This window comes from Pelobates fuscus, chromosome 7 (assembly GCF_036172605.1).
Source record: "Pelobates fuscus isolate aPelFus1 chromosome 7, aPelFus1.pri, whole genome shotgun sequence".
NCBI classification, from domain to species: Eukaryota; Metazoa; Chordata; class Amphibia; order Anura; family Pelobatidae; genus Pelobates; species Pelobates fuscus.
Window position 1 is genome coordinate 15,691,009 of NC_086323.1, and position 16,968 is coordinate 15,707,976.

At 46.7% G+C, this 16,968-nt stretch overlaps 1 protein-coding gene across 3 annotated transcripts in view; it reads left to right on the forward strand.

Moving 5' to 3' along the window:
- Positions 1-106: 106 nt before the first annotated feature.
- KIF2C (kinesin family member 2C) overlaps positions 107-16,968 on the forward strand; it is a 42,270-nt gene continuing 25,408 nt past the window's right edge. Inside the window, exons 1-2 of one of the 3 annotated variants that reach the window (XM_063427722.1) lie at positions 107-197; positions 10,199-10,293. In XM_063427722.1, the coding sequence (XP_063283792.1) occupies positions 134-197; positions 10,199-10,293 (159 nt within the window). In that variant the 5' untranslated portion in view covers positions 107-133. Of the gene's footprint in view, positions 198-10,198; positions 10,294-16,608; positions 16,865-16,968 lie in introns of those variants that run through there. The other 2 variants (XM_063427721.1, XM_063427723.1) reach the window with 2 other exon arrangements.

Sequence of the window (16,968 nt, forward strand, 5' to 3'; positions counted from 1 at the left end):
AGACGGAGAGAGAGCGCGAGCGGCCTCTCACAGACACCCAGGAACCCTCACAGCGAGACCCCCGGGACCTCCTCACAGCTCCACGACGAGACCGCCCCGGGACCCTCCCATCCTTAGCCCTCCTCCCCGCAGCATGGAGCAGCTCGTGGCCCAGCGCCTCGTCACCGGACTCCTGGTGAAGATCTTGCGGAGTAACGGTGAGTGTGAGCCGAATCCCCGGGCCGCCGTAAAATTCAAACCTGGCCCCTCCCCTTCTCCGGCATTGCCGCGCTGTGATTGGCTGGGCTGGTGACAGGCCGCGCTGTGATTGGCTGGGCTGGCTCAGTGACAAGTGTGGGGGGGCTTCCAATCCTGTCTGGGAATAGCCCCGGGTTACTGTCTGGGAATAGCCCCGGGTTACTGTCTGGGAATAGCCCCGGGTTACTGTCTGGGAATAGCCCCGGGTTACTGTCTGGGAATAGCCCCGGGTTACTGTCTGGGAATAGCCCCGGGTTACTGTCTGGGAATAGCCCCGGGTTACTGTCTGGGAATAGCCCCGGGTTACTGTCTGGGAATAGCCCCGGGTTACTGTCTGGGAATAGCCCCGGGTTACTGTCTGGGAATAGCCCCGGGTTACTGTCTGGGAATAGCCCCGGGTTACTGTCTGGGAATAGCCCCGGGTTACTGTCTGGGAATAGCCCCGGGTTACTGTCTGGGAATAGCCCCGGGTTACTGTCTGGGAATAGCCCCGGGTTACTGTCTGGGAATAGCCCCGGGTTACTGTCTGGGAATAGCCCCGGGTTACTGTCTGGGAATAGCCCCGGGTTACTGTCTGGGAATAGCCCCGGGTTACTGTCTGGGAATAGCCCCGGGTTACTGTCTGGGAATAGCCCCGGGTTACTGTCTGGGAATAGCCCCGGGTTACTGTCTGGGAATAGCCCCGGGTTACTGTCTGGGAATAGCCCCGGGTTACTGTCTGGGAATAGCCCCGGGTTACTGTCTGGGAATAGCCCCGGGTTACTGTCTGGGAATAGCCCCGGGTTACTGTCTGGGAATAGCCCCGGGTTACTGTCTGGGAATAGCCCCGGGTTACTGTCTGGGAATAGCCCCGGGTTACTGTCTGGGAATAGCCCCGGGTTACTGTCTGGGAATAGCCCCGGGTTACTGTCTGGGAATAGCCCCGGGTTACTGTCTGGGAATAGCCCCGGGTTACTGTCTGGGAATAGCCCCGGGTTACTGTCTGGGAATAGCCCCGGGTTACTGTCTGGGAATAGCCCCGGGTTACTGTCTGGGAATAGCCCCGGGTTACTGTCTGGGAATAGCCCCGGGTTACTGTCTGGGAATAGCCCCGGGTTACTGTCTGGGAATAGCCCCGGGTTACTGTCTGGGAATAGCCCCGGGTTACTGTCTGGGAATAGCCCCGGGTTACTGTCTGGGAATAGCCCCGGGTTACTGTCTGGGAATAGCCCCGGGTTACTGTCTGGGAATAGCCCCGGGTTACTGTCTGGGAATAGCCCCGGGTTACTGTCTGGGAATAGCCCCGGGTTACTGTCTGGGAATAGCCCCGGGTTACTGTCTGGATATCTGCTGTCTGTGAATAGCCCCAGTATAGACATATTGGCCTCCCCCGGGGGAGGTCTGGTATAGAGACACTGGGGCGCTGTGACCCCCGGGTGGAGGCGTCTGGTATAGACACTGGGGCACTGTGACCCCCGGGTGGAGGCGTCTGGTATAGACACTGGGGCGCTGTGACCCCCGGGGGGGGAGGCCTTGTATAGAGACACTGGGGCGCTGTGACCCCCGGGGGGGAGGCCTTGTGTAGAGACACTGGGGCGCTGTGACCCCCTGGGGGGGAGGCCTTGTATAGAGACACTGGGGCGCTGTGACCCCCGGGGGGGAGGCCTGGTATAGAGACACTGGGGCGCTGTGACCCCCGGGGGGGAGGCCTGGTATAGAGACACTGGGGCGCTGTGACCCCCGGGGGGGAGGCCTGGTATAGAGACACTGGGGCGCTGTGACCCCCGGGGGGGGGAGGCCTGGTATAGAGACACTGGGGCGCTGTGACCCCCGGGGGGGGGAGGCCTGGTATAGACACTGGGGCGCTGTGACCCCCGGGGGGGGGAGGCCTGGTATAGAGACACTGGGGCGCTGTGACCCCCGGGGGGGGGAGGCCTGGTATAGAGACACTGGGGCGCTGTGACCCCCCGGGGGGGAGGCCTGGTTTAGAGACACTGGGGCGCTGTGACCCCCGGGGGGGGAGGCCTGGTTTAGAGACACTGGGGCGCTGTGACCCCCGGGGGGGGGGAGGCCTGGTATAGACACTGGGGCGCTGTGACCCCCGGGGGGGGAGGCCTGGTATAGAGACGCTGGGGCGTTCTGGGATGTCAAGGTTTTTTGTTTGGTTTTGTTTTTGAATTTTAGAAAGTGTTACAGTGCAGCATATAACTGACACCAATTCACACTTTGAGAATAGTACACGGCAATAGACAAAGTGAGCGCTCTATTGTAAGATTTGCACAGATTTTGGATAATAGTGAGGTATTGGTAGCTTGGTAAGTTGTTTTGCACTCTACAGGGTGGCCCATAATTCCCTTACCATCCAGAACACATACACTGGATATATGGATGGGTAGGGACTTACGGGCCGTCCTGTACAGTAGCTGTCTGAGGGTAATAAACGTTAATCCAGCTACCTCTCAACCAGATAGGAACACGGGTTTCGCCGCCAGGAAAGTCTTTTCCCTCTCTCAAGAACTCTGCTGCAGCCCCTCTTGTGTTAATAGTTTTCAAGTAGTAACTCCAGAGCATGTATAGCTTTACCCCACAGACATTAGCCGAGACTGAATGGTGGGAGTGAACTCCTTCTTTTTTTTTCAGCGCCACACATTACATTTTTATGCTAAAGTCCCCTGCAAGGGGTTTCCGACATTACAGGGTCATCCTCTCTGTCTGAGAGAGAATTCAGTTCACTCTCGGGTACAAAATCTAAAATTTCTATAACAACCATAAAACACACAGCAAACAACCATGTACCTCCTCAAGTCTTATATCCCCGGATAGCCTGGATCTAAGCGGTCTTTCGGGAGTACGAAAACACTCAAAATAGCGAACGTATGCTTGAGCCGGTTGTCAGATGGTGTTCTCCCAGGATGTATAGGAACGAACATAGGCGGGGATGGAAGTTCAGCAGTGTTCATGAGGTCGAGTCTCTGATTTTTAGTTCCATGCACTCGACGACCAAACACTGCTGCCTGCGTGAACACTATGGCCGCCACCATGTGTTTGTACATTCGAACGGTGGCCACGCAACTGACAGTCTAGAACACTGATGTGTGAAACCTTGAGGTGTGAACGAGGTTAACAAGCATACGGGTGGTCTGGGTATTTTGTGGTTTTGTTCGGTTACCGGTATACAGGAATATAATCAGGAATATCTTATACCGAGGTATTGACTTATTCTGCAGGAGAATACTGAGGAAGATAACTAGAATTAACATTTTATTACATTTACCAAAACTAGATTGATCCAGGTAGTTGTATTTTCATTTATTCTGATTTGTCCAAGTTGATCTTTAATATGAATGATCTGAAAACTTGTTTAGTTATTTTCCAGAATCCACATTATCCATGTGACTGCAAGCTACCAGGATAAAGTTCTGACTGTGCAGTAAATAGAGTGAAACTAATTATTTAATAAAGTCTGTAAGCTGGTTTAAGGAGAATTCTAACAAATGAGACCATAACAAAATGTTGCAGGAACAATTGATATTTCCCTCCTCTGTAATATTGAAAAGCACAGCAGAGTAAGTTGGCAATATATCTAAATGTTGCTAATAGTGTCGCCCACCGCAACTCCTCTGTGAGGGACTCTCACAAGGTCTATCCTGGATAATTGGAAGTCTGTGAACCACTGTATGTATTTATTTTCCCAGTTTACTAACTTTTTTTACAGATGTAATCAGGGACATTCAGTAAACGCCGTGCAGCTGCCTCTCGGTTATCTGTTTAATCAGCCGAATCTCCATGTGTTTTGCTTGTTTTTGGCTTTAGTACCTGCCAAGTTGCAACCTATCTCTTAAAACCCTTTCCGCACTTCACCCTTAAGGTAATTTATAATTTAGTAATTTTTTTTTTTTTTTTCAATCTTACTTTTTTTGAGGCAAGCAGTAACAGGATTACAGAATGAAGAATAGGGGATAAACAGTGTTTGTACAGATTGGGTACATGCTAACACGGTGTAATATCTCCTGTGAGTGTCGGCCTCCTTTTGTATTTATTAAGGATTCCGACATATTAATGATTCGTTTAGCGTAATGATGATGAAAGTAAAACGGGGTTGCATGTAAGAGGAGCTCTGCTCTAAGCAGTTATATGTAGGCCTTTCCTGATTTCTCTAGCTAGTAGTAGTGTTAGTCATATTGAACTTATTGTAGAGTGTGCGCGTATGCTTGGGGTTGATTGCTTCTAATAGCAATACGGGCTGATATAGAAGTGCTTATGGAGTGTCCCGCACTTGGGATTCCTAATAGTGTAGACATGTCAGTTACAGCGGGGTGCGTGCTGAGTCTGTATCGCTGTTTGGAGTCTCTGAGGGTTTGATAGGTTTGAGAAGCTATATGCCAATGCGTGTGTAGTGTTGTGCCTCTGTTATACATACGGTGATAGGCATTCTATTGGCGACATGTTACTAGCTGTGTTGTTATATCTGATGTGTATAAACATGTTTTAGGATAAAGCGTCATACAAGAGTGTGTCTGCTGGCAGCCTGTAGGATTTTGGCTTCGGGTGCAATACATAACAGACTTAACTAAAATTGTAACGTAATGAATGATAAACTATGTGTTGCTTTCAACTGTAACGGAAAAACAAGTGTTGTCCTTGGGTGTCGGTGTCATCTGAGGGATAGTGTCGGAGGTCGGGTTAGAGCATAGTGAGTAACTGTCCACGAGGGAGACTAAGCTCTGCAGTCAGTTAGTTCCTCTTGCGTCCGGTGGGAGCAGGAGTTCGTTTCAGGGGGTGATGTGATGGTTGTCCGGTTCCCGGGGGCCGCAGGGCGTCCAGAGAGGGCGGGTGCAATCGTCCGGCATAGTGAAGTGGCGGTGATGACGGGACTGAAGCACAAGCTTAGGTGGTGACCGGTGTGTTTCGAGGTATGAATGGAGCACTGTTCACCGGGTCCCAGCTGTGGGCTGGTGTAGTGGGGGCTCGGGGGGGGGCCCCCTGGAGGGGGCGATTCCCGGGATAGGCCCAAGGCCTGTAATAGTTCCGCTGCGTCTTGTGCGTCATGAATTTGGTGGGTTGTCTCACCCTGCTGCACAAGGAGTGTGTGGGAGGGGGGGCGCCAGCGGTATTGAATTTTGTGTTGCTGAAGTGTGGCGGTGAGGGGTCGGAATGACCTACGCCACGCCATGGTTCCGCTTGATGGATCTCTGTAGAAGGTTAACTGTGCGTTCTCAAATTGTATGGGGGGTTTTCCCCAGAGGGCGGTGAGGACTGCCGTTTTGTCCAAGCCATTTTTAAAAGTGAGTATAGTGTCCCTTGTGGCTGAGTCCGGAGCCCTAGCGGGTTTCAGGATTCGGAAAAGGTCCATGGGTACGATGGGTTTGGTTTGACCTGGGGGTAGTATGTTAGTCAGAAGGCGTTTGTGCGTGGTAGTTCTGCCTCCGGCAGCTCCTCCGGAATCCCCCCGACCTTTATGTTGTGCCTCCTTCTCGTGTCCTCCTGAGCGTCTAGGCGCCGTTCAAGCAGCGTGTTTTTGCGGCTCAAGTCCTGCATGCCTCTCTGCAGTGTGGCGCTGGTGGTCTTGAGAGGAGGCCTCCAGCACGGTAATACGGCCTGTCAAGCCCTGCAGCTCTCCCCTTAGAGCGGTGACATCTGCAAGAATGTTTTTCTGCAGATCCACTAGTAGGGTTTTTAACACCCCGGCGGTTACTAGGTCGGCGTCAGGGTCAGACCTGGGTTTGCTTTGGATCCGAAGAGGTGTTGGGGTATTCTGACCTCAGGGATATCTTATTTATATAGCGCCATCAAATTCCATAACGCTGTACAATAGAATCTTTTATATAGAGATATTGGGGTATTCTTTTTTTTTTTTTTTTTTTTTTTTTTTTTAATTCTTTATTTTTCCAAGGCATACGTGAGGGATACAGAATGAAAAATATGGAAATGCATGTATGAGTTACATCGTCGGGTTAATACAGCAAAACAGTTAATTGATTACATTTCCAGAGAGTTAATGCCTTTATTTTTATTTTTCATGTGTCGATTAATGGTAACGTGTTATAACCAAGCTGAAGTGAATTGCAGTAAGTAATTGTCGTTAAATTATCGTTAATGCTCAGCAGGTTGGTCTGAGGGCTTGTCGCTGTAAGTCATGCCATATGGGCATAAGCGTGTGAAAGTCAGGAGTGTAAAGCACATAGTTAATAGCAGTAACATCAAGCGTTTATATATGTACCGGTTCGGTTGTCACTAGCTAATATCTAGGTCAAACGGATTAGACAGCTAATACTAATGGAGTTAGCAGATACTCCCCTCCGATACCCCTTTAAGACCTGGCACAGAACCACTATTGAACCTGTTTGTATCAGTGGGTGGTAATAGTTGTGTATACTAGCCGCTGAGAATCAGGATTGGAAGATAATGATTATGGTGTTGATGGTGTATCACATAAAGCTTTAGTGTCAGAGTAGTCAGATACAACAGTGCGTTATCAGCCTATAATGCTTGTCAGATAGTATGGTATTAAAGCCATCAAGTCCCCCAAGGCTGCAAACACTATACTTGAGTCTGTTGTCTCAGTGTATATAATGTGAATGAAAGAATATAACCAACAAAAATAAAATACGGACTGTTAATCAGCATGTGCAAGGAGGCATATATTTATATACTTAGGTCCCTTGTGTGGTAGAGACAGTGCATCCCTCAGGACCTTGGGCTAGGTGCTTTCATGTTGTGGTCAGCCTATTCCCTGCATGGGGAAGATAGAGTCCTGCATGGTGTCTCGTGGCTGATGTTTCTCTTGACCCCGGTCTAGCTGGTCTGCAGATCTGTACAGTATCCAAAGCTGGATTGGAGCGAGGTGTTGCGGTCCTCTGGACCTCGGAGTTGCCAGGTGGGGTCGCTTAATCATTCTCTTCTGTTGTGCTTCATGTCTTAGGTAGTGTCCCAGGCGGGTGTTTAGGTTTCCACGTTGGGGTAGATTGCGCCGTCTAGTCCGCCGCCATTTTGAGGCTCGGGTTGCAGTGCGGGCCTTCAGGGACTTTCTCCCTTGGCTGCTTGTCAGTTGTGTGGCAGGTGGGTGAGCTCTGCCCTCTAGCTTGTGCCAGGTCGGCATAGCCGGTGAGGCAGGTTGTAGGGTCGGTTGGGAGCTCCGCTGTCTCTGTTGAGTGGGTCTGTCTGCGCTCTCCGCCATTTTTGATGCGACAGACTCCCGTTGGCTTGTTATCCACGAGTTGCAGGAGTTAATGCGGGCCGGGATCACCCCCACCGGCCCCGAGGGGGGGGGAACAGGGCCCGGTCCGCCCAGCTGAGGGAGTCTGGCTGGATAGCTTCGGGCAGGATAGTGGGCGGCGGCCGTCCGCTTCACTCACCACCCGAGTAGGCCTCATCCAGAGAGAGCGATGCGTACCCTCCCGGGGGACTAAAACAGCAGCTGCAAGCCTCACCCCGGGTCCAGTGTCTCCACAGGTGCCGGTCCATCGCGGTAGGTCGACAGGTGAATCCAATAGTTCTATATTGTAAGATTTTTAAACAAGGTTTACTGGAGCTGTTATGCCGTGCGACCGGCCAGCTCGGCGGCCAGGCCCCGCCCCCCGATATTGGGGTATTCTGACACTCATTGAGTGGAGGGGGGGCTGCATTGGCGCTGGGCTTGGTTAAGTAAAGGGTTTTTAACACTTTATTTTCAACAGTGAGGGAGGGGTGAGGCAGAACTTCATGCCTCCATGTGAGCCACCACTGAGCTGCAACTGGCCCCTGCTACAGCATCCTAGCACATAGTTTCCACAGGGAGCTATAGTGCCAGGAATACAGGTTTTAACTCTAACAGCCTTATTCACTAGTGAGAATTCAAAGTGAATTTAAAATGTATGGCCAAAGTAGCCTAAATTGAAGCCTAGCTGGCATATATACCGGTATATTATATATTATATAATTTTTTTTTTAGTTTGGCCATTTTCACCTTGAATTTGAAATTCACTTTAAATCACCCCTGATTCATTAATGTGAGATTTCACTTATCCAAGGGACTAAAGTGCTAGACCATTCGTCTTGTCTGTCATGAAACTTTGTCCAACACTGAATTTTTCACAAAAGATCTGAAAGAAAAAATTGAGGCAAAATTAGATCCGGAGAATTTCTCAAACTCTACTATAGTCACAACATGCATATTTTGTTTGCCTTTGTTCTGCCATTTGGATTTATTTTGTGAAAATGTGGAGTTTTTAGTTACTATTGCCTTCTATCCTCATAGTTTCCCCCTTTTTCAGTGTTGCCTTTGTGCGGTATGAGAACAGACTCTGCTTGATGCAAGTGTGGTGTATGCTGGCTGTATGTGGCTATGATACACACACGACACATTCTGACACACTGCATCTGGATGTTCACTAGTGGGTGTGTAGCTTGGTCCATGCTATCTCTGCTCATTAACCGTATGTGGCCATCGGGATATGCTGAATCCCAGCTATCAAGAGTCATGAGCATCATGAGGACCTGTTGGCTGATGCCGATCTTCATGCCTCCATGTGTGCCACCACTGAGCTGCAGTCTCCCCCTGCTACATCATCCTAGTACATTGTTTCCAGGTGGGCCAGCTCAGCACCTGCTGGAAATCCACTCCTTGGCCAGCACTAATTCCCCAAAGACAGCCCTGCTACTTGCTCATGGCAGGGCTGAACAAATTTAATAAATTCCAGCCTGGAACTGTACGTCCCTGATGTTAGGCGATATAAGTTCCACATTCCTGTGAGTAACCATGTAAAAAAATAAAATATATATATTTTTTTTACTTAAAGGGATGCTATAGTCTCCAAAACTACAGCTCAGTGTAGTTTTTCTGGTGTTTACTACCTGTCCCTGCAGTCATTTTAATGTAAACACTGACTTTTCAGACAAAAGGCAGTCTTTACATTACTGTCTAGCAACACCTCTAGTAGCGGTCATCTGCATGGTGCCGTTGAATGCTCTCCATGGAGATGAGATGATTTAATTCATCTCTTTTGAGGAGGTGCTCAATGGTGCAGCACACTGTTTTGCTGCACGTGTGCAATAGCCTCTGTGGTGGACCTGGCATCCCTGGGGTTGAAGGAACCCATATGTAGTTCTTGCAAACATATCCATGCACCCTGTTTGGGAACCGAACAGGATTTGTGTGGTCCCCTCCCCTCTTATTGACTGAGTACACCGACTGGCTGTTAACCGCCATTAAGCAGTACTTGAGTGCTTTCCCTGGGTGGCTGCTGTTCGTATAACCGAACACACTCGTTTCAGTGCCATTTTTGTCTCCCGAACACAGGCAGCAGTACTTGGTCGTCAAGTGCATGAAACTAATTTCGGCTACACGTTCTTGTGAATCCCGGTCAAGATTGTACTGCAGCCTGTATACTTTCCCAAACCACTACACAAACCATGTTTTGGAGGTATGATCTACTGACTGGGGGAGCATTCGCTACTTAAGAGCCGGGGGAGCGTTCGTTGGTGTTTGTGCAGGAACTCCCGAACCAAGATCAGCCACTGCCCTGGATTCTCTGGAACTCTTTTGTAGCATCACATTGTGGCCGGCCGGGAAAATCTTCTCCCGAATAGCGATCTCATTCCACCGAACCAATCTGAGCGCTTTTCGGATATGCTGTGCGCTCAGATTCGGGCTATTTGGCAATATAAGAATTGCAGGATTCCTGTACTGTTTTGTTTTTGGGTTGTTTTATATATATTTCAATTGAGTTATGTAAAATTCCCAGCTCCATTATCTCTCTCAAACAGTCTGGATCTGAGTGCAAATATCATATGATGTATAACTTAACAAATGTTTCCATTGTAGTTGACTTTTTTCTGCAAGAATATAGTTGTGGAAAGTGGAGCTAACCATCTGTAAAGTAAACTACAGGAAAATCTTTATATGGTCTCCAAATATTTCATTGTATGTGCCTAATGACTTGTGATGACTCTTTCAAGGAAGTGGAAATAGTTGTCTAAATATGCATGCTTCTGTCTGTATTAGGAGTGATCCATAGTGCCAGCATAACCACTGTGAATATGGACCGGTCGTCTGTCAATGTTGAATGGAAGGAAGGTGACACAAACAAAGGCAAAGAGGTGAGGAAAATGTATTCCGTTAAAAAATAAATAAAAATGAAATTCACTTGCAGACATGCAATATTTGTAACCACATTAAAGGGACACTAGAGTGACCCAGACCATTACATCTTCATGTCTGTCCTTTAACCCTACAATGTAAAACTGTAATACATAGCTCTCCCCTTGACAAGTGTTCAGTCCAAAAAGTGCTCTGTTTGGAGCTGCCAAGTCTGGATGGGCTGCAAGCATCCTCTGATCCGTTGCAGAGTTCCATAGTGCTTGGTAGAAAGTCCTGTTCACTTTTGATAGATGTATGCAAAATCCATACATGGCGTTTGATATCTCACCGCCTCCTAGATCTTCCCTCAAAATAGCTGTTTAGTCCTAGGACTGAATGGCTTTTAAGTTTAAAGGGACACTCCAGGCACCCAGACCACTTCTGCCCATTGGAGTGGTCTGGGTGCCACTACCCTTAACCCTGCAACTGTAATTATTGCAGTTTTCATAAACTGCAATAACTACCTTGCAGGGTTAACCCATCCTCTAGAGTCTAGACAGCCACTAGAGGGCACTTCCTGCTTTATAGCACAGGTTTTATGTGCTAGAGCGTCGCTAGACATCCTCACGCTGTGAGGACCTCCAGCGTCTCTCAATTCCCCATTGGAAAGCATTTTCAATGCTTTCCTATGGAGAGCTCTAATGCGCATTAGGCCTCGCGGGCGGGATCAGTCTCCCCCGCCGGCTGCCGTAATGAAGGGGAGGAGCCGCCAAAACCACCGCCGAGGACATTGGCGGGCGTCTCAGGTAAGTCACTGAAGGTGATTTTTGGGTGGTGGGAGGGAGAGGGGACCTGCAGTGCCAGGAAAACTGATTGTTTGTCTTCCTGGCACTAGAGTCCCTTTAACTGGACTGAGGCAACTCCGCGATCTGATCTGGAGTTCTAGGAGGTTTATAGATTTCTCCCGGTCAGGCGTGCTGTGCCTCTGCGAGTTCCCTGAATAGGAGCGCTAAGCTAGGAGGCAGTCTGGAGGGGGAATATGTTTCAATCATAGTTCTTTGGAAAGAAGGTGGTGGCTGTCTTAGGTGAACAATTGCATTGCAGTGTTAAGTCCACCTGTAGTATGATAGCCACTAGAGGTACTTCCACAGCACTGATAAAGTAAAACGCCGAAATTAAGTATACGTGAAGAAAACTCTTATAGTATGACATCCTTCAGCCATCTACCTGCATCGTGGGTAATAGTGTAGGAATTTTGCAGTTAGTCTGATGTCATGGACTGCAAGAGGTGAAGCAGTGAAGACCGAGATATTGGTTTTCATACTGTTTGACCCAAGATTCATGTATTTGGCTGAAGGAGCCTGACGTGTATGCTAAAGGTAGGGATGTGGTTTTTCTTATTCTTTAACAAATCCATTTCCTTTCAGTTCTAGCTGAAAGAGTTGTTATATTTCAATTGGTGTTGAGGTGACCGTTGCCCTCTAAAGCTCCCCGCTTTAACGCCTTAAGGACTAAACTTCTGGAATAAAAGGGAATCATGATGTCACACATGTCATGTGTCCTTAAGGGGTTAAAGAGGGCAGTTTAGGCAACATTACTTCATCTAAATAAAGTTATGGTGCCAGGAGGCCCCAGGCCATAAAACTGGCTTGGCTGAAGTATATTTTTTTTCTTTGCCAGTTTTGTGAAGAGGTTTTCACTGATTGGCTGAGATGTTTGCAATGTACTATATAGGAACCGCATTCCATCCACATAAGCAAAAAGGTGCTAAACTAGACCATGGGCCATAATAGATACTGGTAAGGTGGGGGGAGGAGGGGTCAGGCAAGTTTATTGGAACACGAAGACGTTTTAACCCATACCTGGGTCTTTGTCAAGCCTTGTACCATACCAGTATCTAGGAGTGGCTGAGAGCGTCAGCTGACTGCTCTCAACCAATCCGTGGTGGCACTCTAAAATTTCAGAAGCTGGATGACGCATGGGGGTAGTTGAGATCAGCACTGGAGGCAACTTTGGGGTTAAACTGTTCTAAAGTGGTTTAACCCTTGATGGTAAGGATACACTGTGGCCTCCTGGCACCATAACATCGTTTAGATGATGTTGTTTTGGTGCCTGGAGTGTTCCTTTAAGTTTCCATGCATTTTTTTAAAATCTTTTATTGAAACACAAGTGAGGCAGCCAGCAATAGCCTGATGCTTGTGGGGATATTTATGGGATAATAATAGTAAACAGTTGAGAATTGCCCACTATTTAAATTCTCAGATCCCAAAGATTCGTTATCATGTAAGTGAAATGTATTCCATATAAATAAAATCACAATTTGTTATAAAAATAGATACAATTTATTGTGACAAATCAAATATGTAACATGCGTGATAATAATCAATAAATATTCAGTATAACATGAGTATGCAATACACATTCCAATGGCTAACACAGCAATTGTCAAGACAATGATTTATGATGGGCTTCAGAGACACTTTCTTTCACACAGCTTGCAGCATACGGCCATAAAAACTTTAGCTAGCAGTTAGAATAACCCTTTCAATGCTGGCTAGACCTCCTAGGTAATTAAGATCTATTCTCATGTAATTTTAAATAAAATAACATTTAAACCAGCTCACTAGTCATTTCCTGGAACCATCCAATAAGAGTAATCTACCATGTTCTATAAGCAGAATTTTAACTTGCCTAAACAGATATTTTCTTATTTTAGAGCAAATCAATACACCTGGATAAATATCATGATATGCTAACATGTGATAAATCACATAAATACATAATTATTCGAATTCCATCTGCAGAATGGAATGGTTATAACTATGTACTTCTTAGTTAACCAAGATTTCTCAATATCGAAATCTGATCGTGATTTATCCAGTCATATATCATGCTATTAGAAAATTTTAATTAATTTAGATTAATTAAATTAAACCAGTATAATTACCAGTTGAAGATATTCTCAGATAGCCAAGTGTCAAGGAATGTTTCTCATGGGACTTTCTCGCTCTGACTCACTTGCTTCTCTCTGACTTCTTGTCTTTCTTCTCCCCTTGCTTACTCCTTTGCTTTTTTCTCCTCTTCTCTGTCTTAACTTTTATTTTTTTTTTTTAAATTCTTTATTTTGACGTGCATGAGGGTAACAAGCATTCTCGCTATGCCACAACAGCACTGGCGAGTGAAAGGTAAACAATGAAGTTAACAATATAGGCACATTGATATGTCAGTGCACATTTTTTTTGTTTTTATAGAAAGACATAGGAGTAAGTTAGTTTATCATAACGAGTATATTGAGAAAAATTCTATAGGTCAGCATCACATCAGCCTGTTCTCATTATTCGCTACATTCCGACCTCGGCTTGATAGGTCGCATACTTTGAACATTATACCCGCTCCGTCAACTATGTGTATCATCTGGGTGATTAAAGTAGGACTAACATTGTCCCCAAGAAACTACCTGATATGGCATACATTCTGTCTAGCAATGTACAGTTAGTCACGTATAGGGTACGGCTAAACAGTAGACAGGTCTAAGAAACAAACATAACTAGAACATTGATATCCAGCTGCATAAACCTATTACTGTCCTGCAATTAGTCTAGCTTATGGGAGGCTATATTGGCTGTGGCTTTGCGGAGCCAACATGAACTATGTACATTTTAGCTGATATTTAACTTATTAAAGAGGAGTGTCACATGAACCCCAAACCATGGGTTAGCAAAAAAAACAAAAACAAAAAACAAACAAAAATAAAGTACTTAGTGGGTGATGCCCCTTTGGAGCCTGGGTAGTCCTGCTTCGCCTCATGTTGTGACCACCGCATTGGTATCCAAGCGAGCCCTCTGAGGGACAAACGGGGCAACCCTAGAGGGGTCCCAAATGTGCGCGGTGGCGGTATAGCTCGAGCCAGATTGGGCTAGCGCATCTCGTGGGAGGCCGATGGTTTCCAGCATGGCCGCTGCTTCCTTAATGTCTCTGACCGCGTGCACGGAGTCTCCTTTCAGGATGTGGAGTAGCCGCTGTGGTCTCCAGCGATATGGGATAGCATGGGTGCGCAGCAGTGAGGTAAGTGGCTGGAGAGTCTTCCTCCATTTCAGAGTGTCTCCAGATAAATCTGAATAAAACGTGAGCGCCATGTTTTCAAAGGAGAGTGGCGAATTCCCTTTAGTTGCTGCCTGTACCGCTGCTTTCTCCCTGCCGTTGCTGAATCTGACCACCAGATCCCTGGATGCGGTCTCGGGGGCTTTTTTAGGCTTTGGTATGCGAAATATCCCGTCAGTCATAACGCTTTTTGCCTGCTTGGGCGTAAGTAGCGACCCCAGCAGCCTTCTCACCAGGTGCGGGAGTTCTGCGTCTGGGATAGCCTCTGGGACCCCACATATCTTGAGGTTGTTTCGGCGCCTGCCGTCTTCCATCACAGCCAATCGTTGTTCCAAAGTGGCTTGTTGTGCCTGGAGAGTCTGGACTGCACCAGAGAGAGAGGTGATTGTCTGGGTATGTTCAGCTGCTGTCGTCTCCACCGTCCCCAAGCGGCCTACCAGGCCCGTTAGGTCTGCTCTGAGTGAGGCCATGTCGGCTTGCAGGGTGAGCTGGAGGCTGTGTAGTAGCTCCTTCAGGGTGGCATTTGTCACCGGAGCTGAATCAGTGGTCTTTGGAGCTGTCTGGGGCCGCGGTGGGAGAGGGGCCACGGCGGATCCCATCCCCAGTAGTGAGTCCTCTGAGGAGTCTGAGTACTCATCCATCTCGGCAGCCATCTTGGGCCTGCCTGAACCGTGGGCCTGCCGGAGTAGATCTCCTATATTCATGCCCGCTTTGGGCTTATCGGGCTTTTGCTTCTTCAGCTTGCGGCCCATGATCACTGTTAGCACCCGTGGTCCGTTTTGCCAGCGGAGGTAAGGGGTTAGATATTGCTAAAATGCGGCGGTAATTGTCGGAGCTCATCCGACATGCGTCCGTCTCGATCAGTAGCTTGGCTCCGCCCACCCTGTCTTAACTTTTAAAGGGAAAAATTCTCTGTTCATCACTAGGTGATAGACCAATAGAAAACTGGAGGTGTGGTTACCTTCCAGATAGCAATTGAAGTATTTGGTCTATAGAGGGCAATCTCGTCCCACTAAACATTCCTATCCAACTTTTCCTAGTGGCTATCTTGACGTCATTTACCTTCTCTTTATAGTTGTCTATAAGTTTTCTGTCAGTTCAAAGAGTTTCTTTGGGCTTTCTTCAGACTGTCTGGCAAATTCTGCTATAATTTCTAATATGAGTTATAACTAAATATGACCTCTAAATTACAATGGGACCTTACACAATATCGAAAGTAAAATTAAATGATTTAATCTTCTGTCACAAATGTCTCGGTTTAGAATTTATTCTATTCCATTAGCATTTCAACAGTCTGTCCATCTCCCGTTCTCATTTCTTATCACTTGATTTGTATATACAATCATTCCTAAGCTCCCATTTTTCTACAGTATCTGCAGATCTACCATCTGCCCTCTCCTGATGAAGTTATGGATCTAAAAGAGCTCATCCAAGTCCTAGCTTTGAGGGAGAGCAAACTTAATTCCAGTGCTGTGCAGGGTCTGCTATCCACCCTCGCTCTGCCTCCTTGTCCGAGATCATAAAAGTTGACCATCTTGGCCAATGCAATGCTTTTCTATAGGAAAACATTTTAGGCTATTGTGCATGCGAGACAAAACGCCACACTGCTTCTATCAGCATCTTATCATAGAGTTGAATTGACTCAATGCTCTTAAGGAATGTTCAGCACCTCCATGCAAAATGTGGGGACACTAGACTTCAGTGCTGCACAGGAAGTGCCTCTAGTGGCCGTTAATTTTCTCTGAAAAGGCAGTGTTTACATTAAAATGCTTGTAGGGACCGGCACACCAGAACTACATTAAGCTGTAGTTCTTGGGACTATGTCCCTTTAAATCTTTTTTTAATTTATATTTTTTTCCTCTCAATTTGATACCAGTTTATAATCTAATGATATATTTACATTTTTATCAGAATCTTTAGTCTTTATTTTTTTTTATATATATATATATATATATATATATATATATATATATATATATATATATATATATATATATATATATATATATATATATTTTTGTTGCTATTCAAACTGCCCTTTGGTAAGCAACCCAGTTTAAAATGTTTTCTTCTTGCAAACATTCCCTTGACATCTGTGTAACTGCAGGGCATCCAAGTAATGCTATCTGAAATAACTGGAGGTAACTTAATACCTGCCAACACAGTCTGTTTGTGGTTGTGTGTGTCCTGTTCTGGCAGCAAAGCACAAGCATCTCTTCCTCTCTGCTGAGATTAATGGTGCTATTAGAGGTTTACTAAGATTAGCTCCCTGGAATCTTGAGATGAGTGTAAGTACTGAGATTGCTCGGTCTTGCACTGTAAACTCTGGATGATCCAAAGCAGCACCTAAACAAGCACTTCTCAAACTCTCCATACCTTTAGCACCTCAAACCAGCTCTGCAAGGATGGGATATTCTTGGTTGTACTGTATGGTTTTAGAGATGACATGCTTTTCACTGAGCACCAGGCACTGTGCAGAATGGTAACCTGGTAAATCTCAAACTGTTTTTTTTGTCTGTTTGTTTTTTAACAACTTTTAGATTGCATCTATTGCTTTTACGAACCACTGCAAAATAGCTGACTTTGTATTTTCT